Genomic DNA, 27,862 nt, shown 5'->3' on the forward strand with positions numbered 1-27,862 from the left:
GAACAATACTTCATTGTTTCTCAATTTACGAGTCGAAATATAGAGTTTTATTTGTCCAAGTAATGATGGCACATTGATTATACAATTTAGTATGCCGAATATATATATATAGAGTCAATTTTAGAGCTAAGTATATATATATATATAAATATACACGGTTTTCTTTAAACACATCCGGAACCACGATGATCAGTATGAGCAAGAAGACATATTGGCACATTAAAATTTTTTTTTGGAACGAATAAAATTTACAAAAATAAAATATTTAAAAAAAACAATAGTTGCTTACTTCTGCAGGGGAGAAATGAGGGGGGAGTCTGATACACCGTCAACAGCGCAGCCGCGCTCCCCTCGAGTCTCCCCTGCAGAAGTAAGCAACCATTTGTTTTTTTAAATATTTTATTTTAAAAAAAAGCTTAGTTCTAAATATGTTATTTTGAATATGCTAATATGTCTTCTTGCCCATTGTGGTTTCGGATATGACAGGGTTTAAAGTACACCTGTATATATATACCTATACATATATACTTAAGCTAGCTTTAGAATTTTTTTGACTAAATGTTTTTGTGTACGTTTAAGATTCATAAATCAATAAAATAATTTAAATAAAATAAATTATATATTGCATTGTACAGGTGTATTTAATTAATGGGTATTTGCAAAATATAAAAGATATACGCGACGACTCGCCGCGCGCCGCACCGATTCATTGTCATAAACTCCTAAAAAGAGTAAATTAAAAATAATCATAATTTTTTGAGGAGGTTTCAATTATTAAGATATTGATGTCAGCATCAAACCAATAGTACTATTTAAACAACTCGATCAAATAATTTGCAGTTGTACGTACAATAATGTTTGGTAAACATTAGTATTAAAATACAGACTCCGCATGTTTTATGAAAAATAAATATCCAGTAGCATTTTTTCAGTAGTGTCGGCAACACGCTCGTTCATGACTAACGATATTAAATAAGTTTTAAAATTACAATGGCTTTTCTACTGACGTGTTTGCTATTAACACTTCTTGTCAATGTAGACTTCGGTAAGCAACACATTTACATATGTTTTTTTCTTTCTACTAATTACTATGAATTAACTTGATTTAACTTGAAATTGAACATATCGTAAAAATATAAATTTTTCATTATAAACACAACACACGCTCGAGAGAAAACCTGTATTAGACATATGTTATATGAATTGATTGTTTTTTTTTATTTGAAGTAGATATTTGATTGTTTTATTAATGAATTATTCTTGTGTAATTGGCTTGCAGGAATCTCCCAGACATGTGTAAAAAAAGCGGGCGCTCCTTACAGACACTACACTGAGATTGGATGTAAACCAATTTTTAATAATTGTAGTTGCATTGAACGATTTGACTGTCCAATCTTCAAAAAACCCTTAAATTCTACTCAGTGTCTTTACAAGTAAGGAAGGATATATGCAAATAGTCATTGCGACAGACCACGAAATTTATAATTTACAAATTTAAATATAAAAATGATATATTTTCATTACAGAAACAAGTATTACAAATTGGACGAATCCATTCCTGATTCAATTCCACTACCAAATTGTTTTATTGGATGTTATTGCAATAAAGCTGATCCAACCGCCAGGTATTTTATTTAATAAGATTGAAATATTGCCTTTATTTAATTGGGAAATATCACATACTTCGAAAACCGATAACAACATGTAAAATTGATTTATAAAAATTAAATGTATTTTCATAATCAATATGGATATTGTTCAGAAATGTTTTCATGTATAATTTTAAAAATAAAATTAGCCTAGATAATTGTGACGTCAAGATTCGCGACGATGATCTATTTAAATTTAAAATGTCACAAAGACGTTCAAAATTTAACAGAATTGTTACGTATTAGAGGCGTGGCCAACGCACTGTACCGTTTACGGAGGAATTAAAAATTATAATGTAAAAAATATTTTTTATCATACTAAAAAGTACGTTTTTTTTAACTGGACAGAGCACAGACTGGACAGATTCATAAACACTTGTTAATTAAAAATAAAAATAAAACGTGATATTTCTCCATTGTCGGCCATGTGGTGCAGTGGTTAGCGCCTTTGCGTACCTTATGCACCATTAGACGCGGAAAGATTATTATGATTGTATAATGTTATTATGTTTATTTATTCAAACACTTTATATACATATAGGAATAAAGTTTATAATATACCTACATGTAATGGCGGGCAAATTGCCTTGAGGCAATAAGGAAGTTTAGCGCAACGGGAAATTGGCTATAAAAATGTTTTCTTACGCATGGTAAAAATAAAAGTATTAAATTGCAAGTAAAGGTTTTCGAAAATGTATGAAAAAAAAATATTTAAAAAAAAACAAAACTGTGAACGACGTCACTTGTTTTCCGAAATCAACAAATGACAAGAGTGTTGTGATACATTTTCGGTTACCGGGAAGTCATCCCACCAATCACGAAAACTCACCGTAGAGAACTTGAGACGTCGCGCGTCGCGTCGCAGGCAAAGTAATTTCAATAGCACAAAACTTCAATAGCGAAATTTGATGGCCACTCTCAGATAAAAATCCTTGAAAAGGAAATCGAATGTAGTGTAGTTATTGACGCGTTCATCTACTAGGATCAAGGTTGCATTATTGGATTCGTGGTGGGGTCGAAATTAAATAATCGATTTAAAATTTGTTGTATAATGACTTACCCCTGTCTCGAGCTGTGCTTGCGGAGATGACCATCAATCGGCCGAACACATCCTGTGGCACAGTGTATTATTGGATGATGCGAGATATGAGATGTTGAATGGTCTGACAGAAGTCATGCGACCAACGTGGAATGTGGACCAACAACACGAATTTTGCACTCTTCCGTCAGTTTGTCCGGACTTGGGTATCGCGTTGGGAGCTCTTCAGATGCGCGGATGCCTAGGTGGGTAAAATATTGTGGGACCGACAACTGTTCCTGTGGAATGCCCATTCAGTTGGGATTGTGGTTCCTTCCGAGCGGAACGCATACGTTCTTTTGTTTTGTCCTCTCCTTACGGGGGTGGTATTCGGATCCTCTGCCTCTGACCACCCAGGGAGTCCTTTTTTATTCAAGGACGTTCTCTCATTGTAAATATCCGTGTTTTAACTTATGTTTGTTGTGTTACTATAGTTTTAAGAAATTGTTTTTGTACATTTAGATACGTTTATTTGTGTAAATACATATTTATGAATAAAAAACAGTGACATTAAGAGGATCCTGAGGGGGGGAGGGAACGTGTTGGCCTCTGTCTATACATCCTCCTCACCTCTTCTTAATCTGCATAGAGTTTGTATTCCTTAGGAATATTTATAAATACTTTCCTCTTTGCACAGCTGACAGAGAGTCCCCCAGGACTCTTCAACAGCTGCGGGTGGATGGTGGGCTTAAGGATCTTCCGCAATGATTCAATTTATTATCCCCGGAGGGACATCTGTAAGCAATCACTTTACCTTTATGTAACAGATGATCGTAATACATTGCAAATGGTGTACTAATTTAATTTCCTACTGGGTGCGGATGGGTATGATGTTTGGTGATGATAACTGAAGGAAGGTGTAGTAATTTTGAGGAAGGCAAGAACATAACTATGCGCCTGAAGGAAAGGAAGTTTTTCTTTTAGAACATATTTTACAACGAGTTATTTTGGTTCTAGACCGAGCTTCGCATGCGCAGCAGTCGATTGTCCTGAGTTCATTTCCGATACTCCAAGCAATTGCCTGAAACAATTTTCTTTTACAAGCTGTTGTTCTGATCGAGAAGTTTGCGGTGAGTGATAAAATTATTTTATCCAGTTTCTTTTTGCATATTTTATTTAATATTATTTACATTTTACTAACATACATATCAGAATTCCAAACCAAATTTAAACAATAGTTTGAATTTTCAATTTTGAATTTTTTCAATTTTGTGAAGGTGATTCAAGCAAAACTATGGTGTTGTAATGTCTAATTAAGGTTGCTGCAAACCTTATACAAATCGCAAACCAAAACACCCAAATTTATCTTTATGAATGGTCAAAAAATATTGGGCGTTTGTTTTTACAATGCGTTAAACATTGTGTAAATATTGTTGAATTCATTAAAACAGGGCATTAGAAATATTATTATAGAAATAATATTTTAATTAAAGAAAGGGGTTATAAAAAAGAACGGTGCAAAGACGTAGTCTTGACGAATTCCGGTGGTTATTAGCCATAGTGACAATAATATCATTAACTCCGGAGTTCGCTATTTGAGAGAAGAGCTTTAATAAAGTCAATAAGTTTTTTAGGCAGCCCATATGCTTGAAAAGTTTTCCAGTATTGGTTTGCGAAGATCATTATGTGTTTTTTGTGATCTACGAAGAACAGAACTAAGAAACTATTGAGTGTTTGGTAATCCTAAAGAATTTAAAGTAGCGTAGCGGCAGGCAATCTACCTAGTATTTCAGTTAATAATCGCATTATGGAAACCTTAACTGTTTGTTATATTATGTAAGCTGTTTGCAAGGGCCTAACTAGGAAAACGTAAAAAAGTTAAAATCAATTTTCCACTGAATTAAAATTTTTCCTAACGTTTACCAATTTTTCCAATTTTTTTTTCATAAAAATTGTAAATTTATTGCTAAATTATTCCATTATTGTTTTTGTGTACCATTTACTATGACGGTTTTGATAAAAAGCACTTCTCTGGTCGTAGTTGTGTAATTTTTTGCGTCAAAATGAATTTAACTGGTTGATTTCATGTTTTAAAGTAGGCAGTTCTTGGCTGTTTAACATATATTTTTAAATATAAGATTATCTAAGGTATTCTTTGCGATTTCTCAGATCAAAAACAAATAGCCGCCTTGCCAACCTGTAAATGGAACTCCACAGTGTATAAGGAAGGTCAGGTGTTCTACCCTGAACGGCAATGCCAGAAGTGTATCTGCAGCAAGGGATATGACGGGACTATCAAGGCCCCCTGGTGTAGGGAGGTGGAGTGTGGTATTGGGTTGGCAGATGGAGGAAAATTGTTCGATAAATGCGCTCCAGTATACTTTGAGGGAGGCGACAAATGTTGTCCTATCGAATGGAAATGTCGTGAGTATTTAAATATTTCAAATGAAATTTTCATGTATTTTAAGATTCAGATACATATATATCGACAGTTTATCGGTAAAATTCGGTTATTTTTCGTATCCGGAATATTCGGCGTGGTTTTATAAGTTCGGTATCCGGCATAATATTCGGTTGAAATATTAAACTACTTATGGTGGGCGAATGGGACCGCATACAAACGGAAGTGTGTGACTTTAACAAAAGCGCTAGTCCAGTGTTTTAAGATAAAATCAAATTAGCTCCCATTCGCTCTCCAATTTGTCCGTGTCTTACATTCTTAAATATATATCACAGTAAGACTAAGCTTTTAAATAATAATAACAAAACAAAGTTAAATCATATAATCAATATTTATATCAAGTTTGAAGTATTTAACATTTTGCCTGGCGCATATCGAACCTGTATAAACTTGTTCATCTCGAAAAACCACACGTGTATGGAACCGAACAATTCGGCCAAATATTTGATTTAGTAGGCGCGAAACCAAATAATGCTTGTATTTGGTTTGGTTAAAAAAATCCATATTCGGCGCTTTTCTAATCGAATCTGCATTTTGCGAGGTTTTAACAATATTATTCCTAAGGGCCTCTTGCTGGACTCATTCGTCTCTAAACGCCACTGTCTCAGTGTCTACTGGAACAAGTGGCATTCAATGTTCCAATCCGCCGGTTGCGAAATAATAATGTGCTGTTCCTCGATCAAAACAGCACAAACTATGGCTTGCATGCACCAATGTAAATGATTGTGTCGTATTGTAAACTCGAGACAAGATCTGGACTTTTTTGGTGTAAGTCTTTATAGTTTTAAAAATTCACTAAGATAGAACCAGATCTTGTCTTGAGGTAGAAATTTTTTTTTTGTCCCAGCCTTAATTTTATTTAGTTGTATTTTATTTTATTAGTGCCGGTATCTATTATAAGATATTGTATTTACCATCGTTAGAATGGAATGCATAAGTCCGTCAAATAAATAAAACATTAATTTTCTTATGTCATAAAAGTATAAAATACACGAAAATTCCAAAGCAGCAAGCAAAATGGATTTCGAGATAAAATTGACGTTTAATTGTGATAGAAGAGAAATAGATAAATATTTATTTTTTATTGTTGCCACTTTTTCATTTGTCTTTGTAATAAAATTAATTTTTGAATGGTTAGTTTGAATAGCATTATGACAGAGCAACCCAGATGACCACTCGACTATTGTCAAGTGGGTGACAAAATGCCACGTATTTTTAGCACAAAGCCCCAGATAAAAACAAAAAGATACTTTCAGAAACGCACAATGTAACAAAAAATTATAAATGCAAATGTTTTTTATGTTTTCAGCGGCGACCATTGACAAGATTGTTAAAAAGCCAGTTGGTGCATATGCCACTAAACCTGCTCCAGACATGAAATGCTATTATGGAAAACAACTTCTCAACGTTGGAGACAAAGTGACCGGAGACAAGTGCATCACATGCTCGTGTGATATACCGCCATTGCTGTCTTGTATAAGAAAACAAAATTGCTAAAAATTAACTAAATCAGTATTTATTTCACTAGGTAGAAATCATAAATCCAAAGGAATTCAGAAATACATAATATAGAGTATACAGGCATGTTCAAGTAATATTTTTTTGGCTAATTTCACATGGATAGCAAAAATCTTCACTACACGGTAAAATTTGTCATCATCAATCCCCTTTCCGGCGCAGCATCGGTAAACCAAATGCAGTGTATTTTGATCACATGTAGTATACCTTTATTTATTTATTTATTCTTACATAAACTGCATAAATTGCCCTTAACATAATATATTGAATATAAATATGAAGAAAAAAAAACACATATTTAAATACATAACAAAAAATTATAAAATTGCATAACTATAACAATAGTAACAAGTAGGTAAATACACATAAGCAACCAAAAATACTAACGAAATAAATACATAAATATGAAAAAGCAAAACATTATTGAATATAAAAAAATGTTTAAGAATTATATTGCGAGAGAAAAAAAGAAATAAGACTCGTTTTATAACGGTAAGGTGACCATTTGTACGCTTCAGATGACAGAACAATGAAATATTGCCGTTTAAACAACAGTTCAAATAAATATTTTACCGAGGACCTCAAAAATGGAATGGAACGCGCCAACCACTACACAACTAGGAGGACTTCCACTCGATTTCCTTATTCAGGGTATTTACTTAAAAAGCAGCCATCGAGTCGAAAACACTCGTCCAGGGTTCTGGTTCTATTTCACTCACAGAACTGTATTTTTCATCCGCCTGGACACAGAGAAATTAGGCTGGACGAACTTTAATTCGATTATTATTTTAATAAATAAAAATGTTTCATATATTGATCGGCTCGACCTGTGGCAAAAATATTTCCTAGTTCGGGCGGAATAATAAAGTTTAGTGCTATGGAAAATCGGATATAAAAAATGTTTTCTTACATGCGGTAAAAATTAGGGCATTATTTTATTATATGGCGAAGTTTCTCTATAATGTACGAAAAAATTCATAAAAATAAACTATTTTAAATGACTTCACAAGTTCTTCTAAATTCACCAATGACAGAGTGTTGTGATAAATATCTGGTTTTAAACAAGCCCACAGACCAATTTGGGCAACTCACCGAAGAGAATTAGTAAAGTCACGCTTGGAGTAATAAAAAATTACAAAACTTAAAAAAATCGTAATACTTTACACAAAAAAAAATTGGCTTAGTTTGATAGTAATAATAATAAGTAAAAAAAAACAACTGAACTTCCTCATTAAGTAGTTAGTAGTAGCCGCCAATTCTATAACACTTGTCCAGCGTTCTTGTTATATTTTACATACAAAACTGTACTCTTCATTTCGCCCGGATACGGGAATCTTTTCAACACAGTTCAACCAATCAATCCACAAAACAGATAATAAAAAATGATAAGTAATAAAAATCAATCCACCTGTAGGTAATCAATACGTATCTTGTTTAGGTGATCCCGTGTAAGTTGGATTCGTTCCAACGTTTTGGCTACCGTAACAGGAGCCATCTTCAGGATAAACTGGGTGTATGTAGAAAAAACATTTGTTTATCTATTAGTAATTGTAGTCGGCAGTAGGCACATTCCGTGGCATTTTTACAGTGTGTAGTGCCATATTGAGTTTAATTTTAGCCCGTCGTCTTTGTTTATGTTATTTGGGTGTTTTTTTGTATTTCTATTGCCTCTTTTATTATTTGCGCACTGTAATTTCTAGGTTTACGCAAAACCTTTGGTTCGAAGGCGGAAAGATGATCCTGCAATGTTGGCCGAATATAATTTAAACGGGATCACCCAAAATAGATACATATTGAAAACATTGATTGTGAAAACCTACGCAGCTATTCGCTTTAAGTAATTTTACCGTGCCGTGTGTATTTGTTCAATCTGTCTCAAATAGGCGTTTGGAAATCGAACATAAAAAAGTTAACCTGGGGTGTTTTATATAAATTACGATGATATGTATATATATTTTTTAAATTTATTTATGACAAAATACAAGCTTTTTAAACCCTACATATTACATTTAATTACATATTTTATTAGTACGAAATATTCCCAATCAGCAAAAGTGCTGGTATAAGGGGATATTATATATAATAACACAATACTTTAAATAAAAATTCAATAAAGTAACATCACATATCAATCGTCACATGGGCTGTAAGAACTGTTTTATTTAGGTGTTTTTTTAAGTATGTACATGTTTTGTATATTTTTTAGATCATTAGAAAGCGAATTGTAAAAATTTATTGCTGTATACAAAAAACTGTTTCTTTTTCTGTTGGTCCTAGGTTGTTCGCAAGTTAAATTATTTGATGCTCTTGTATTTATTTTATGTATGTTGTAGTTAAAATAAAATTCAATATTTGTCTTTATTTTATTATTTTTCATCTTAAATATCATTTTTATTTTTTCTGTGTAGATAAATTCCTCTAGATTGAACATTTTTGTTATTCTATATAATTCTGTAGTTCTAGCATATTTATTCAAATTAAATATTACTTTAAGTGCTTTATTCATTGTTCTTTGTATTGATTCTTGTATATGTTTACTACATTGCGACCATATTATTAATCCATATACAAAGTGTGGAAGTATAAAAGCATTGTATATCATTAATTTTGTACTTTTGTCAAAGACATCTGTTCTTCTCATTATTCCAATAATTGGGCCTAGTTTTTTTATAACTGCTTTGATATGATTTGTCCATGCTAATTTTTCATCCACATCCGAACCCAAGTACTTTACATTTACTGTTTGTTTAATTTTCACATTGCATTCAAAACTATTCTGGAAAAATAAATAACTTTTGTTCAGACAAAACATTAAAAACTATCAGATATTATAACTGATCGCGAAACTAACCACCGTGAATATAGTAAAATGATTTAAATTTATTTCAACAGAGAGGGAAAAATTTTTGAGAAGGGAATATGGAATATGGAATGGGGATTTAAATATGAACAACTCCCTAGGGAGGAAATCCAGCCAGTCTGCAAGCATTTGGACATAATCAAACATTGTTGAATTACTACCTGGTAAAAGAAGAAGTATAAAAATTGAAAAATTGTTTTCAGGCGTTGCCTAGTAGGTGATTTGGTTCAGCCCGATGAATCTCACCCACGTGATAAAGGTTTCAGCTTTTCTACTTCACAAAAGTCAACAGATGGAAGAGTTGAGGAAATGTGGATGTTCAAACTTGGGCAGAATGGTGAATGTTACACAGTGTGTAAAGTGGCCACTTAAACCAGCCAATGACAGGTCATAAGTCCTGTAAATGCCTAGACTTCCATATTCCCCTCTCAAAAATTTTTCCCTCTCTGTTGAAATAAATTTAAACATGAACAACTCCCTAGGGAGGAAATCCAGCCAGTCTGCAAGCATTTGGACATAATCAAACATAGTAAAATGATATTATATAATTATATTTTTAATAAAAATAAAAGTTTTCTGGAATAACCGTTTATTTATTGGTATAAATTTATTGCACAAATTAGTATACATAGTTAATACCAGGGAATCTATACAGCGTGTTCTTAAAACCCTGTTACATCCGAACCACGATGATCAGTATGGGCAAGAAGACATATGAGCATATTAAAAAAATATTTAGAACAAAATATTTTAAAACACAAATGGTTTCTTACTTCTGCAGGGGAGAAGCGAGGGGGGCGTGGCCGCGCGGTCGGCAGTGTATCCGACTTCCCTCTCCCCCTCCTCGTTTCTCCCCTGCAGAAGTAAGGAACCATTTGCTTTTTTTTATATTTTATTTTCAAATATTTTATTCGTTCTAAAAATTTATTTTAATGTGCCAATGTGTCTTCTAACTCATACTGATTATCGTGGTTTCGGACGTGACAGGGTTTAATGAACACATGTAAATAACTACTGAATTAGCAAATTAATACAAAGCGTCCTCAGTTTAGGATAGTCTCCATCCTAACATTGCTCGGTCTGTTCTAAGGTGGAGATTTTTTATGTATTTAAGTATGCGTAGTTCTATACTGATATAACAATATCAAAAATAAATAATAATATCGAATTACAATAAAACCATATCTGACAAAATATAAGAATTTAATAATCATTATTACGTAAATAAAAAATATTTGTGCTAATAATACAATTTGAATCGGGTTGTGGACCTGTAGCTAGTGTTTCGGACTCACGATTCAAAGGTCAGTGGTTCGAACCCTACTCTACCCTAACTTGATTCCCATTTAATAATAATGGGTTTTTTACAACTCGTTAGAAAAGGCCCTCAAACTTAAGTATTTGGGTAAATCTTAAGAACGCAAACATTTATTTTCATTAAAAAAAGTGTTCCTAAGAAACAAATCAAATAGTAAAATATATAATAAAAAAACAGAAATAAAGAATCATAAAAATATAAATAATATGTGTATCAATTATATCGGTAGATTGATATATTTTTAATTCTCTACATAATACGTTTTTCAAAAAAATCTAAATTTTCAGTTTTTTTTCAAAATATTTATTTTAGATACATTAGTATCACAAGGTCAAATTTGCATATTAATTTTCTGTTCTCGAGAATTCACTCTCTCTGGAACAAACGAACACACAGATGACCAAAAAATTTATGTATTTGCTACAACTTTAACAAATTTTAAAAACAGTTAGTCTTAAATTTTTAAAATAATAATTGAGTTTTTGACATTTAATGTTTAATTGTTTATAACCTCTATATATGTAAAAACATTTTGAGCATTATATTAATAAATACATAAAATAAATGGTTAAATTATATACATTGATTGCGCGAATGAAGTCAATAAAAAACATGTAACGATTCATAAAAATTTGATAAATTTAGAGTTCGCGGTCTTCAACTAAAACATATGATTTATTTATCGATATTTGAAATTGGGATTAGTTTAATTTATTTGAGTATTCTAAAGTATATTTAACAAAAACATTTGTATAAATACACCAGTATTTATGTTTGGTATGGCCACGTTGGACGCAGAGCATCCGATCACAATGTGAACCAGGGATCTCCTTGGATTTTCCTCGAACAAGAACTCAAGAATCCGAGGAATACCAAAGAATTCGTAGGTAGTACAAAGAGAAAACGGAGGGGACGTCATCCAGGACAGAAGGACCTACAGCCTTACCAAGGAAAAAAAAAAGATACGAGTATGTAGGTTTGCAAGTTTTGTCTAAAATCTTGCGAAATGAAGATGATAAGAATTATTATTTTAAATGAAGGCATTAATTATTAATAAATTCGAGTATACACTATAGAGAAACGGAAAAATATAAACAATTTCATCAAATAATTTGCAGTTATACCTACAGGGTGTCCAGTGGCAGATTTCAAACTTCAAAAAATATGGCAAAATAAACAGGCAAGTTGTTATTATTATTTTTTATTTTAAGTACATGCCGACTTCATTTTATTTATGACAAAGTTATCTAAATGCCGACCTTTTAGATACAAGCACTATTCCAATCTTTCGCGCATTTTTTTAAAATAAAAAACAAATATTGGAGTTCTAGAATATTTAATTTTTGGGCCATTTTCAATGAGTTGTAAATAACTCACTATTAGAAAATAGAATCAAGTTGGGGTAGAGTGGATTCAAACCACGGACCTTCGAGACGTGAGTCCGAGACACTAGCCACGGGACCACAACCCGATCAATCAATTAAAAAAAAGTGTTAGCAGAGATTGCTCGAAATCCTCGTGACCTGGGCTGGTATTCCGAACACAATCATAGCGCGTTATAGCGCGTTTTTACATACTAAATACGCGTTATAGCGCGCTGTTAAAGTGTTCGGAATACCAGCCCTGGTGGTAGAAATTCGGTTTTGGTAAAAAATGCTCTTAAAGTATCGTCACAAAAAAAAGTCACATGGACTTGGATTGGGCAATCGTGTTGGTCAGAAGATGTCACCAAACAGAGATATATCACTTGTCTTAGAAATAAATCTCTTACAGCATTCATTTTGTTGAAAGCATGTGCTTCTGTTAAAGAAAGGACTGTTGCAAAGTTATTCTTTAAAAAAAAACTGTTGATAACCTCATAATTCTCCAAGAATTTACTTTCAGCCACGATAATTTTCTAAAAAACATAGGCCAATGATTTCTCTACCTAAAATACCCCACCAAACAATTACCTTCTGGCTATGCGTAATGGCTGTTCATGTATTTTTCTAGGATTCCAGTAACGGAAATTTTACTTGTTCACATCACCTTCAAAATCTAATCCAGACAAAATCTTCTGTTTTACACAGAAACGCGTCAACAAACTATTTGAAATAATCCACAATGCCTAGAATATGCGACCCATATAACAATAGATTTACGGAGGCTGATATTTTTTGTGACAATGTATGTAAATATAGGTAAAAAATCATAGAAGTTTTGAGAGAAGCAGATATTTAACTTTATTATTTAATACATATTTTTTAATTTCGTTTCTTTAATATTTGTTATATTTAACATAATTGAATATATTGTATTAAGTGTAAACATTTTTTTTGGTGTGTGCATGAGTGTACTACACTAATATACAAAGAAATAGACAATCTTTGTGAACATACTGTTTGTTTACCTAGTTAAATAAATAAAATTGGATTCACATAACTTTCAGCTTTAGTAAAACTTGTTGACCAGTCTTTATGGTTAACTTTTTCTACTATTTTGGTTTTATATTGATGAAAATTTAGTATTTTCATAATTATTTTCAATTCCTTAAACCGAAGAGCACCTTGGGTATTTTCCAACATTGAATCATTCACACGCTGGATGTTTATATCGGTTTAAACAGATGGAGCTGGACCTAGGCGACGTCTATTGACAGCTGTTTTAAAGCTCCAAATCTGGGTATTCAATTTTAAAATCAATTTGATGTTGGCAGTTCACTTATTCTGCAAATATTGTGACGATTACAGAACTTACGCCTAGCCGCAGTAAGCGAAAAATTGCTTGTGTACGCCTCAATATCGAGCGCACACGTCTCTTCCGTCGATCAATCCATGTCAAATAAAAATCTGACATCTTACGAATTTTGCCCCTGGACATCCTGTATATTGTTTGATCAACAGTGTTTATTAGTTTTAATAAATAAAAACTCATACAAGTGTGTCTGTGAACAAAAACGAGTCAGTTCTCTTTTAAAAGTAGCTTCGGCAACATACTACGAGTAAATTGACAATATTTAAAAGGATTTAAAAATTACAATGGCTATTTGCTTATTGTATTTAATTTTACTACTCCTCATCAAAGTAGATTTAGGTAAGGAATACTTTAATTTAAATACTAATTACTTTTTGTTCCGTATAAAAAAATCAATGCCATATTGTGGCCATGAACTTGGATTTTAAATAATAGTAAAGTCAAATACCGCATTACAACATAGATGGAGTACATTTTAGAGAAGGAAATATGGAAGTCTGGGCATTTACTGGACTTATGGCCTGTCATTAGCTGGTTTAAGTCGCCATTTTGCCAATTTTTGAACATTCATATTTCTTCAATTCTTCCATCTATTGATTATTTTTATTTTATTTTTATTTTTGCACCACAACAGGCCAGGAGGCCCAATTACAGTGGTGAATTACATCACAGAACACCCAGGCTTGAGAAAAATCACATTTTTAATTTTTGTGTTCTCACCGGGAATCGAACCCGGAACCTTCCGAGCGTGAGTCAAGCGTCTTGACCAATACACCACGGAGGCCGCCTATTATAGTTAAGTTTAAGTGGTAAAACCCTTATCGTTGTGAAGAGATTCATCTAAATGAATTATTTCACATACTAAGCAACGCCTGAAAACAATTTTCTAATTTTTAAACCTCTTCTTAGACCATTCGGTTTGAAACCCAAGTATTTTGCCAACAAACATTTTGACATTCTCAAATTATTTTAACACAAATACTATTTTTTTTTAATCGAGTGTTGATTTTTTATATGGAATATTTAGTTACTTTTTTTTAACTTTTAGGAAGAATTTTTTAAAATTTATTTACCCAAATATTTAATTTTGAGGGCCATTTTCAACGAGTTGTAAATAACTCACTATTTTTTTTTTCACTATTAGATAATAGGAATCAATTTGGGGTAGAGTGAGAATTTAAATGAACGTAGTTATGCAGAAAGCAGCCATAGAAAAGTGAAACTGAGATAACACCAACTTTGTGAAAAGAGTGAATGATCAAATCTACACAACAGTTGGAATGTTTTTGACTTTGACAAATGATAAACAATAATTACTTTAGTTTTTTTAATATTACAAACAAGAATTTAATTATGTATTCAACCAATTTTAATGATTTCAAAGTACCGTAAGATTTATCTAGTGCTGTGGGTGTTTTCTGCAAATTGAGGAATGCCGTTTTTGTGATCGACAGTATTTTCAGATGGTGACTATTACAGTTTTTTTTGTATTAAAGCGGCCTGTAGCTCGATCACAAATAACTATCGACGTGCTAATAAGCAACGTGATAACAATTTCTCATCATGGTTGTTTATCGTATTCGAGATCACAATGGAACATCCGTGAACACCTAATATGAAATATCAAAATATTTACGTTTCGCGATGTATAATCCTGCTGCGCAATCACATATTTGAATTTCACCTGTGTTAATATGGAAAATAGTCCAAAACTGCTATTTTATTTATTTATTTATTATTTATTATTTATTATTTTTTATTTATTATTTATTATTTATTATTTATTATTTATTATTTATTATTTATTATTTATTATTTATTATTTATTATTTATTATTTATTATTTATTATTTATTATTTATTATTTATTATTTATTATTTATTATTTATTATTTATTATTTATTATTTATTATTTATTATTTATTATTTATTATTTATTATTTATTATTTATTATTTATTATTTATTATTTATTATTTATTATTTATTATTTATTATTTATTATTTATTATTTATTATTTATTATTTATTATTTATTATTTATTATTTATTATTTATTATTTATTATTTATTATTTATTATTTATTATTTATTATTTATTATTTATTATTTATTATTTATTATTTATTATTTATTATTTATTATTTATTATTTATTATTTATTATTTATTATTTATTATTTATTATTTATTATTTATTATTTATTATTTATTATTTATTATTTATTATTTATTATTTATTATTCATTATTCATTATTTATTATTTATTATTCATTATTTATTATTTATTATTTATTATTTATTATTTATTATTTATTATTTATTATTTATTATTTATTATTTATTATTTATTATTTATTATTTATTATTTATTATTTATTATTTATTATTTATTATTTATTATTTATTATTTATTATTTATTATTTATTATTTATTATTTATTATTTATTATTTATTATTTATTATTTATTATTTATTATTTATTATTTATTATTTATTATTTATTATTTATTAATTATTATTTATTATTTATTAATTATTATTTATTATTTATTAATTATTATCTATTATCGAGCGTTGACTTAGAGATTACACACGCGTTGACTTATGATTGCGATAACTTAAGTATGTTCATTATTGTTCATTGTGATCGCTCAAATGCTTAGCATGTTTTTAAGCACGTCGATAGTTATTTGTGATTGAGCTACTGGTTGTTTTTAACCTTACTGCACCCGGTAACACCAATATCTTTTTTTTTTTCCAAATTGTGGACTGGCTGCTTTCTGCATAACTACGTTTAAATGTTTTTGACACTACTGTTTGGTTACTTGATTTCAGGATTTTCCCAGACATGTGTGAAAAAAGTAGACCCTCCTTATAGACATTACACTGAAATTGGATGTAAACCTATTTTTAAAAATAATTGTATCGAACGATATGACTGCCCGCTCTTCAAAAAACTTTTGAATACTACCCAATGCTATTACAAGTAAGGATAAATTCTAATTTTGAATATCTATTACTGTCATCATAAATTTTTACTTTCGCAATAAAACTGGTCGCAACTCTCTTTATATATAATGATTTCAGAGGCGAGTACTACAAAATAAATCAATCTATTCCTGACAATCTGCCTCTACCCGACTGTTATGTCCATTGTTTTTGTAATAAAGCAGTTGAAGATACCAGGTATGTTATTTTATAAAATTAGTTTTTTTTTTCTACAAATTAAATATTTGTTTTTATCACAAATTTTTTTATATTGATATTGAAAATGTTCATAGCTACGGAAAGTTGGATATTACTTCAAAAAAATTATTAGTCGATCCAGAGAATGCGCATCTTGAGCATACAATTATTAAAGTTTTACTGTTTTTACTTGTACATTTATGTAATTTTTAATATTTTGAAATATTTTTATGCTTTTTCATACTTTTTTAGCTTTTATTATGTATATGTAATTTTAATACGCTTTTCATACTTTTTGACTTGTATTGGGTACATTTTTTTTTTTAATTTTAAAAACTTTTTCATTCTTGTATTTTTTTTACATTTGCACTCTCCTACTCATTCAGCTTGTATATATACATACATGTAATTTTTAAACTTGTTTTTATTTTATTATTATTTATTTTCAAGATTTTTTTATGCATATTTCATTTTTAATTCATTTACATACCTTGTATTATGTTTATTTTGTAATGTTTTGAAGCTTTTTCACACCCTTTTAATTTGTAGTGTATCATAATTTCTATTCTGTTTTTGTGAATAATGTTATAATATAAAATATAATAATTTCTGTAAATAAATGTTGTTACCGACATGTCCCAAAATGAGTTTTTTACAAAAAGTTCTTGAGAATATAATATAAAAGTATGTATAGTATGTTTTCAATTTAAATAAAAAATAAAAATTAAAAAAAATATTAAAAAATATTTCGTGGGCGCGGTGAAAATTAGAGCATTTAATTATACGGTAAAGTTTCTCGGAAACGTGTGAAAAAAATGTAAAAATTAACTACGTCACAAGTTCTTAAGTATCAACCAATAGTAGTGTTGTATATATCCGGTTGGCGGAAAGTCAACTTCTCAATCTGCAGACCTCTCCGACTAGAACTTGTGACTTCATGTGTGGAATAATTTCGAAATTACAAAAAATTTAAAATTCGTAACGCTTATATTGTAAATAAAAACATAACTTTTCGGCTTAGTTTGATAATATAGTTATTGAACTAAGTCAGTTAATAGTAACACAATTAACACCCTCATTTGGCACTAAAACAACATTACGATCGTTCCAAAATCATCTGTCAAAATTTTTACTCATCTCCACAGACTGCAGGCCTTACGTAGCTACTGAAATTTTTCCAGGAGACAACTTTGATTTTTAGAATAGGTGGATTTCAATTTGGTTGATGGAAATATTATTACAGCTGTCAAATACCTGTAAAGGTTCAGGCAACTAATTAAAATATCACAAAAAATTCAATCGGCTATACGCTCTGTAACTGCAAGCCGTGTTGAGATATTTAAAGGCCATTTACATGTGGACAATACAATATTGTTCTGTTTCAGGACTCGACCATTGTCGACGTAAGTTGTAAGTTGTCCATTGTAAGTTTTGTGAACGCGCCAGCTATTTTAATCGATCTGCACCGTCGGGGAGCAAAAGGTTAAATAATGTTGGAAAAATCGAAAATGAGCAGAGAAATTTTTATGTAGAAATAGAAGGTGTTATCAAAGGAAAAATCTTTTATGAAAAACATAAGAAATGAGAAGACATTCATTTTTTCCAGAGCAAGATTTGTATGCGCAGTAACCAGTTGTGCCGTAGTCTTACCCAATCCCCCAGAAATTTGCCTGGATCAATATACATTTGCGAACTGTTGTCCTGAAAAACAAGTTTGTGGTGAGTTAATCGAATTTTCTAGCTCGGGATCGATTCAAACTCGGTTTGCATTGGTTCAATTTTTTTTGCGTGATTCGAGACGGGCTTTGGTCCCGTAGGTAGTGTCGCGGGTTCACGGGGACGGAGGTCTGAGGTCTGAGGTTCGAATCCCGTCATACAAAACTTGTTTCCTATTTATGAACACGGTTATTTACGACTAAGAAAATGGCCCCGAAATTAAAATATTTGGCTAAGTTATGAAAACGCAAATATTTCATTCTTATAATAAAAAAAAAAACGTATTTCATATCGATGAAGGCCGTAAAAATTTGGCTTTAAAACAGCCTTGAAATTGCATCTAGAAAGACGCGTTTAAATCTCACGTCGCTAAGACTAACCGTTTCGGAGGAGTTCTTGTGACAAACAAATAAACTAACACGCACATGTATTTTTTGTTTGATAAAAACAGCAGATAAAATTAAATATCTTGGTGTATACATAGACCAAAACTTAAAATGGAAAGACTATATAAGGGAATTAGTTAAACGTATTAGAAAAATATATTTACATATTTATAAGATTAAGGAATATTTTAAAAATCAATAATTAATGAACAGCCTATTACTCAATTGTACAATCTTTGTATAGGGTGGTGCATTTGCAAATATATTAAACCCTCTTAAAATAGTGCAAAGATAAATTATTAAAGTGCTTTTAAAGAAACTCTCAACATTCCTTACCGAAATTCCATAAAAACTTATTTAAATTTCATACAGTCGACACTATTTAAAAAATAAATTCCATTATACAAATTCATAAAGAAAAAAATAAACGAATTGAGATGAATAAACTTCACTCAGATACCAAAATAATATTAAAATAGCTTCTTCTTAAAAGGTATCAAAAATTACAATAAACTCCCTTATGAACTAAATACTATTAAAACTAATGTATACAAATAAATAAATTCAAAGTAAATTTAAATAAATTTTTTGAACCCGTGTAAAAACTGCATTCTATTTTAATTAGTATGAATGTATTATTATTTTCCTTTTTTTTTATATTCTATAAGATTTTTTTTTTTCTCATGTACTCGTATTTTCAAAATTCTATAAATTCTAATAAATAAATAACTCTAACAGTGTAAGTCACTCTCCAAGCACAAGAGCTAGTATTTTTTTGGAGAGTTACAGTTATAACATTTACTAGATGTATAAAAGTAGATTTGTATTAGAATAGATATATATAATATTAGAACATTAAATAAGTTATTTTGAGCTTCATAACTTAAACCAAATTGAATTCAGTGCGTGTCCTGTTACGGTGTATAAAATATAAATCTTTATTCAGTGCAATTAATCGGTAAACAACTATTAAACTAATTATAATTTGATTGTGGGTAGAGTACAAAATGTCTAATAAATGCATCGTGTGCCCTGAGCTAATCACTGCGAACAATTCATTTACGTGCTGCGAGTGTAAAGGGTCACTCCATTACAAGTGTGGCGGTTTACCTGAGGGACCATCGAAACGCCTCACTGCTGACAGACGCCGGGCGCTGAAATGCACTCTATGCATTCAGATTTCTCAAGACACGGCTGATAACGCGGTGAAACCAGGGATTGCAAACCAAGAGTTTGCGAGCCAGAGGCTCTACGAAAAATCCACGTTAGCTGAATCCCCAGCCAGATTGGTATCACTTGATATGATTTTAAGTGAAATCCTTGATACTAAAAGTCAACTGGCAGGTCTCTCCACTCTGATAGAAGATGTAAAATTTATTAAAAGTGAGTTAGCGGATCTTAGAGCATCCTGCGAATTTAACAGCAATAAACTAACTGACTGCACAACAAGAATCACAGCTATCGAAAAAAAATATCTAGAGATAGATGAAATCAAGGTAGCAGTCAAGAGCGTCCAAGACGACGTGAATCGACTTAAGTCAGAGATGGCTGTCAAAGATCAATGGTCTAGACTAAGCAACATTGAAATAAAGGGTGTACCACAGAAAAAGGACGAAAATCTATTCACATTATTAGACAGCATCAGTCGAAAGGTGGACTACACTTTTCCTAAATCCCAAATAAATTATATATCACGGGTACCGGTTCATAACTCTAAAGAGAAGTCAATAATAGTGAGTTTTATTAATCGATATTTAAAGGAAGATTTCACATCAGCCGCTCGCGCTATGAAAAACTTATCAGCTAACGATTTAGGCTTCCATTCGACCAATCGAATATATATAAACGACCATCTTACTCCGTTGACCAAGAAACTCCTTACGATGACCAAATCCAAGTTGAAGGATGAAAAGGGATATAAGTATATTTGGGTAAAATATGGGAAAATTCATGCAAGATTGAATGATACTTCGAGTGTCCACATTATAAACACTGAGACCGATTTAAACAAGTTCGTTTAATATGTTTATTATTATTTATATCGCTCGCACTTTCCTTATGTATTTTTTGTGTACTCGCATTACTGTCAATGATTGTTTTGAATGTGTTTGTAACCCCTGTTTTCGAAAGCAAACGCTCGCTTTATTATATTATTATATACTCATATGTTTACTTACAATTTAACTTTATTTATCTACAACGCAAGTATCTACATCTTTATGTCTCTTTTATTCGCACATTTATTGCAAACTATATCCGCTCGCCCGCTCTAACACATTACATTTATTTTTTTCTGCTTAAACTACCTACCGGTAATCTTCGGAATCAATACTCGCATGTTTCTATTTTAATTTGTTTCATAATTATGTTAATTAATATTTACGATCTTTCTTATGGCTAACACCAACTTAAATATACTGTACCAGAATGTAAGGGGATTACGTTCTAAGACTACTATATTCCAACGTAATTTAAGCATATCTAGTTACGATATTATAGCTCTATCCGAAACGTGGATAAACGACAACATTTCCGATAGTGAACTATTTGACAGCCGCTATATGGTTTGGCGTCGCGATCGGGATTACACGGCAACGGGACAGTCGCGGGGCGGCGGTGTTCTCTTAGCGGTACGTAAAGAAATATCAGCTATTGCCCAGCCGACATTCAACTCCAGCGCTGAAGATCTGTGGCTAACGCTATCTCTTAATCTCGCAGGTACCCGCACGCGCACCAAACTACACTTATGTGTTCTATACCTATGTAAACAAAAATCAGGCAATTCCTTTTCCGACCAATTGATAAATTTTTTCTCTAAGTTAAATATGACAATTTCTAATAACCCGCTTGACAAATATTTGATAATAGGCGATTTCAACTTGAGCGGTATTAAGTGGCTTTCAACTGATAATGTTTCATACTTGCCTTCTAATGCTCAAAGTCACGATGAGTACCTACTTATCGATGAATTGAATACACATAACTTGTCGCAATTTAATGGAATTTTTAATAAGCACGGACGGATCCTAGATTTGGTAATTTCTAATGACATTGTTAATGTTAGTGAATGTATGGACCCATTGGTACCTATTGACCCGCATCATAATGCTCTCTTCATTAATGCTCAATTTATTGAACTTACTTACCTGAAGCCTGCACCGCTAACTAAATATCTGTTTAATAAAGCAAACTTTGATTCAATAAATAGTACAATCTCTAACATCGACTGGCATACTGAATTCTCAATTAGATCATTTGACGAATCCGTAAACTTTTTTTACAATACTTTTACAAATCTGAGAGATAAATTTGTACCCGCTGTTAAGACTTTGAACAGTTCATATCCTATATGGTACTCCCCCGCGCTAGTAAAAGCAATTAAAGAAAAGGATAAATACTTAAGAAAATATAAGACTTACGGCAATCACTCCAATCTAATAACTTTTAAATTATTACGTGATAGAATCAAACATCTTGAAAAGGATTGTCACGATTCTTACATTGCCTTCGTGGAAAAGTCCATCGAGGACTCACCTAAAAATTTCTGGTCGTATGTGAAGTCCAAATCCAAATCTAACTGTATTCCTAATAGTCTTGTATTAGGTAATATGCGAGTAAACACTGGTATTGAAATTTGCAACGCATTTTCTGAATATTTTCACTCCACTTTTCTAAATCCAGCTAGTATCCAATCGAGAAATTCCACTAATCCCTCATCTACCTCGTCTCATGTGTATACCTCAGATATTAATTCCATAGTGATTACCACAGACTATGTAAAAAATCTACTCTTAAAGCTAGATACTTCAAAATCAGCTGGACCTGATCACCTTCCCGCATGTTTTCTCATAAATTCTGCTAGTACTATATGTGTACCGATCACTTTGCTATTCAAAAGATCTCTCAAAGAATGCACAATCCCACATATTTGGAAATCCGCTTTTATAACACCAGTCCACAAGAAAGGGCCTAAAACCGACATTGCCAATTATAGACCAATTTCTAAACTGTGTATAGTGTCTAAAGTATTTGAAAGGATAATCTATAACCAACTATATTCCGCCATTAAAAACTCACTGAGTCCATCTCAACATGGTTTTCTAAAAGGGAGATCTACTGTGTCAAATTTAATCTTACTTAATGATTACCTTACTGATTCAATGGACGGTGGTCATCAGGTAGACGTTATTTACACCGATTACAGTAAATGCTTCGACCGAATCGATCACAAATTACTATTAAAAAAATTAACTAAAATCGGTATTAGAGGTGACCTCTTCAGATGGTTTTCATCTTATATAGACAACAGGTCGCAAGCGGTAGTGGTTAATAATTTTATTTCTAGTTGGGTACGGGTCCCCAGCGGGGTGCCTCAAGGGTCTCTTCTGGGACCTTTGCTCTTCATAATTTTTGTTAACGACATTGATAAATGCTTTACCTCTTCGCGCTTGCTTTGTTTTGCTGACGACATGAAAATTTTTGCAACAATCAAGACCCCAGCTGACGTCTTTGATCTGCAGTCAGATCTCGACCGTCTAGAGGATTACTGCAACTCCAACTGCTTGGACCTTAATCCTTCTAAGTGTTCAGTTATTACATTTAGTCGCAAAGTAAATTGTTTACGTACTAACTATGTGCTTAAGGGTCAAAACCTCCAACGCTCATTATGTGTAAAGGATCTAGGTGTCTTCCATGATAGTAAATTACTTTTTGACACCCATGTTGACAGCATCATAAAAAAGTCATCGCGTGCGCTTGGCTTTGTTATGCGTAGCTCTACGTCGTTCACTATGGCAAAGACACTTAAAATCCTTTACTGTACATTAGTGCGAAGCAACTTAGAATATGCATCACAAATATGGAATCCTATGTACAATGTGCAGATATCACGCATTGAAAATATTCAAAAAAAATTCGTAAAGTTCATGTATTTCCGGTTGAAACTTGAGTTTAAATCTGACCAGTATATTCATATATGTAAAAAACATCACCTACTGCCTCTGCAAAAACGTCGCGAAATAGCGGACATAATTTATTTACTTAAAATTGCCTCTGGTTCAATTGACTGTCCTGAACTACTTTGCAAACTTTCTATCAATGTTCCTTCCAAAGTTTTAAGAAATAACCCTCTTCTTCACATACCTCTTGTTTCATCTAATTATAGGCAAAATTCATATTTATGGCGAACTTTTAATAATTTTAATGTAATTAATAAATCATTTAACATAGATTTATTTGAAAATAATCTTAATAACGTGCGGCGTTTGCTTTCGAAATAACTCGTAGTATTTTTTTCTTTTCTTTTAAATTTACATTTAATTACTATTCATTTTATGTTCGAGAATCTTTTTTAACTTACTGTGATGCTACTTGTGAAAACCTGTAATTGGCTTATTTGTTATTTGTTTTGTTATATAAATATGTGATAATTATAGCTGTTGGTTATCCAAATAAATAAAATAAATAAAATAAAAAAACATGTACCATTTATGAAAAAATATATAAATTAATTGATATTAAAGATAAAGAAACGAAAAACACTGATACCATTCTAAAAAAAATGTTAATTCTGAATTATTTGACCTGGCTATACATTGTGTTTCCTCAGGTCAAAGGGAAATTGACGCCTTGCCAACCTGTACATGGAACTCCACCGTATATAAGGAAGGTCAGTTGTTCTACCCTGAACAGAAATGCCAGAAGTGCATCTGCAGCAAGGAGTATGACGGGACTATCAAGGCCCCCTGGTGTAGGGAAGTGGAGTGTGGTATTGGGTTGGCAAACGAGGGAGAATTACACGACAAATGCGCCCCGGTGTACCTGGACGGAAGTGACAAATGTTGTCCTACCGAATGGAAATGTCGTGAGTATTTTTTGCTTTTCCTAAAACAACTCGTTTTCATATCATTATCAAATTTAAAAAAAAGGGTAAAATTTATGATATTCAGGTGAGCATAATCCGTGAGGCGAAACATATGGGCAAAGTGTATATTTTTAAATTATGTAATGTCCTGCCGGTAAAACAACTTTGTGACTACAAATTGATTGTACATCACTTTGTTAATCCGGAGTATAAAGAAAGAGTTTCCCACACTCAAAACACTAAATTAAAAACTAAGGGCTCCCCGAATCACAAATTACTTCGGAAAGCAAACATTAAATTGCGTTATTCCAAGGTTGTTCAATGATCCCACAATCCATTATTAACATGAAAGATCTTTATAGTGCCTGGTAATAAATAAATTGATATAATATAAATGAAATAATGTAAAATAAACCTATCATAAAAAAATGTGTCCCACCGAAAAGTCTGTAAACTTAGTGGGTAACAAATTGTTATGAGTATTTTAAATTATTAAATAAACGCTGCTCTGCAGCACTGTCACTGTAAACATTCCGACACTCGATTACAGTGAAAGCACTGCCTCCACATACTCGAAAACCGTTTTAAAGACCGCGAGCCTTCTCATGGGTTTTGCTCATACTTCATATACCGCGATTTCAATTAAATTCTACTCTGCTGCTTTCATTGTCAAAACAGTCTGCCTTTTTAAAACTTATGATGTGTGTTATATCATTATGTATTAATCATTTTATTTTTTGTTTATATTGAGGTACTTCATTATGAGGAATCACTTAATTAATTTGTACTAACAACTTTAAAAATTATTTTGGTGATATTTTAAAGTCTGGCTGCCTACACAACCTACAATATGCATTTTGCAGAAAACAGCGATATCTAATATTGAATGAAACCTCATAAAAACTCTGAATGTATGAGATGACATTAATTTTCATGACGTTCATCATGGAATCATGGAATTTTCAAAAGGTGATCATCACAGTTTTTTGTATAAAAGCGGCCTGGCTATTTTTAAACGTTAAAGTCTTTGAGGGCATTTTTCCCAAATTACAATATTAAGGGTTAAAAAGGCAACACTCCTTCCCTAGCGTCGATTATGAACTCGAGTTCATATTATAATCTTAATTTACTGCAAGGTGGATCCACTCACCCCTGTTCACGAATTGGCCACCAATGTTGAGATTGAAAGAGAACATTATTGATTAGCAGTATTTATTTATTGATTTTATTTTTTATACGACAAATCATTATGTTTTCTCTCCTTACCATTTGTTTTGTCTATTATGTTAGTGTTTCATTTTTATAAATACAAATTAATCATAATAAATTTTGTATTTGAAGAACTAACTTTAGGGTTATTTATTTATTTATTTATTTAACTTTTTGTACATAATGTTATTTGTACATTGGCGGGCCAAATGGCAATTTCTTCCAACCAACCAATAAAATAAAAGTTTTGTTTTTATAATTCAAGTTACAGAACATATTCAATAAAAAAAAAAGATTAAAAAGTTAAAAATAGAAATAAACGTATTTGTTTATAAATTACCTTAAATCAAAACTATTACTCAATGGGGAAAAGGAAAAAAGCGGAAAGAGGAAAAAGGAAAGAAGGAGAGATTAAGGAAGAGAAAGGAGATGTTTCTTCAGACTTGATTTAAACAGAGATAATGTAGTAACATCTTTGATGGTGGATGGGAGATGATTCCACAGTCGAGCCGCATGGACACTATATGAGTTAGAGAAGAAAGAGGAATTGTGTATGGGTATTAAGAGAGTGCCTTGAGAATGAGAACGAAGAGGTAAACCATGAACTGATAAGCGTTGAAATTTTTCACACAGGTATATAGGAGCGTTAGGACTATGAAGTACATTGAACAGAAGTGAGAGGGAGTGATAGTCTCTCCGCTGTCTAATTTTGAGCCATTTCAGTTGCCTACGATAATCAGAAATGTGGTCACATTTCCTAAGACCAAAAATGTACCTTATGCATGTATTCTGAAGTCGTTCAAGTTTATCGAGTTGCTCACATCTTAAATCAGTCATGGAAACATCAGCGTAATCTAGAATGGGTAGTAGTAATGCTTGTACAAGAGTGCGTTTAGTACTAATGGGTAAGAATTTTTGCAACCTTCTAAGTGAGTGTAGACTGAAAAATATTTTGCGGCTTAATTCATTAGTATGAGCTCGCCAGCAGAGATGTTCATCCATTAGTACTCCTAGATTTTTTACGGATTTCCTGTACTGAATATTGGTACCATTGACAATAAGAGGATTAAGTGAAGGTATGTCTAGCTTACTAAGCAATCTTTGACTACCTGCAAACATAATTTGTGTTTTAGACGGGTTTATTAGTAAACCATACTCTTTTGTCCAGGGTTATTCATTATAATAAAAACAACTTTGTTTTTAACCACATTTTTTTTTCTACCGACCGGTTTCAAAGCTATACAAGCTTTCTTACTTACAATCAAGGTATAATTAACAAGTTAATTCTATCATAATTTATTTTATGAGTATTATGATATGTATGGAAAAATTAGAGAACTTGAAAATCTTAGAAATTAAAAAAGCGATATAGCGTATAGTAAGAAAAAAAAATAACCAAATAAACAATATTTTCTTTAGTCCACTCCTATCTAGTTTTGAGCGTATCCATCTGACATTACCATCCTTACAAGACAAAAAGACTTCATTTATTAATTCCACACACAGCATAATACTGATTTAATTACTAAAGTATACCTCGATTAAGAAGCTTGTATAGCTTTGAAACTGTGCGGTAGAAAAAATAAAAACATATCATATATTTTTTATATTTTTAGCGGCGCCCATCGACAAGATTGTCAAAAAGCCAGTTGGTGCATATGCTACTAAACCTGCTCCAGACATGAAATGCTATTATGGAAAACAACTTCTCAACGTTGGAGACAAAGTGACTGGAGACAAGTGCATCACATGCTCGTGTGATATACCGCCATTGTTGTCTTGTACAAGACAGCAAAATTGCTAAAAATAAATTTGAATTATAGCTCTTCACCCAACTGTTTGAATTATATCATAAATTACTTTGAGTATTTAACCGGATGTAAGAATTCCTCGACTACTTCTAAACTGAAAAACTGACATTCAAGATCGTAGAAAAATAAA

At 31.5% G+C, this 27,862-nt stretch overlaps 2 protein-coding genes across 2 annotated transcripts; both read left to right on the forward strand.

Annotated features, from left to right (window-relative positions):
* Positions 1–916: 916 nt before the first annotated feature.
* On the forward strand, positions 917–27,862 carry LOC148279212 (uncharacterized). The gene is made up of 12 exons (XM_088230304.1): positions 917–1,045; positions 1,280–1,433; positions 1,527–1,625; positions 3,685–3,797; positions 4,837–5,091; positions 6,438–6,622; positions 13,520–13,571; positions 16,397–16,547; positions 16,649–16,747; positions 18,354–18,466; positions 24,458–24,712; positions 27,538–27,862. Exons 1-12 carry the CDS (start codon positions 991–993, stop codon positions 27,723–27,725), a joined length of 1,719 nt encoding a protein of 572 aa, XP_088086430.1. The 5' UTR covers positions 917–990; the 3' UTR covers positions 27,726–27,862.
* On the forward strand, positions 19,738–21,007 carry LOC148279213 (uncharacterized). Its single transcript, XM_088230305.1, has one exon. It carries the CDS (start codon positions 19,857–19,859, stop codon positions 20,868–20,870), a length of 1,014 nt encoding a protein of 337 aa, XP_088086431.1. The 5' UTR covers positions 19,738–19,856; the 3' UTR covers positions 20,871–21,007.

Source organism: Micrasema longulum, unplaced genomic scaffold, assembly GCF_059751315.1.
Source record: "Micrasema longulum isolate JH-2025_06_02 unplaced genomic scaffold, ASM5975131v1 h1tg000746l, whole genome shotgun sequence".
Taxonomy (NCBI): domain Eukaryota; kingdom Metazoa; phylum Arthropoda; class Insecta; order Trichoptera; family Brachycentridae; genus Micrasema; species Micrasema longulum.

Bases quoted from the DNA above. Each gene is read 5' to 3' on its own strand.
- LOC148279212 (XM_088230304.1), top strand. From the start codon at position 991: ATGGCTTTTCTACTGACGTGTTTGCTATTAACACTTCTTGTCAATGTA. The intron at 1,046-1,279 runs GTAAGCAACACA...ATTGGCTTGCAG, and splicing joins TCTTGTCAATGTAGACTTCG to GAATCTCCCAGACATGTGTA. The intron at 24,713-27,537 runs GTGAGTATTTTT...TTATATTTTTAG, and splicing joins TCCTACCGAATGGAAATGTC to CGGCGCCCATCGACAAGATT.
- LOC148279213 (XM_088230305.1), top strand. From the start codon at position 19,857: ATGTCTAATAAATGCATCGTGTGCCCTGAGCTAATCACTGCGAACAAT.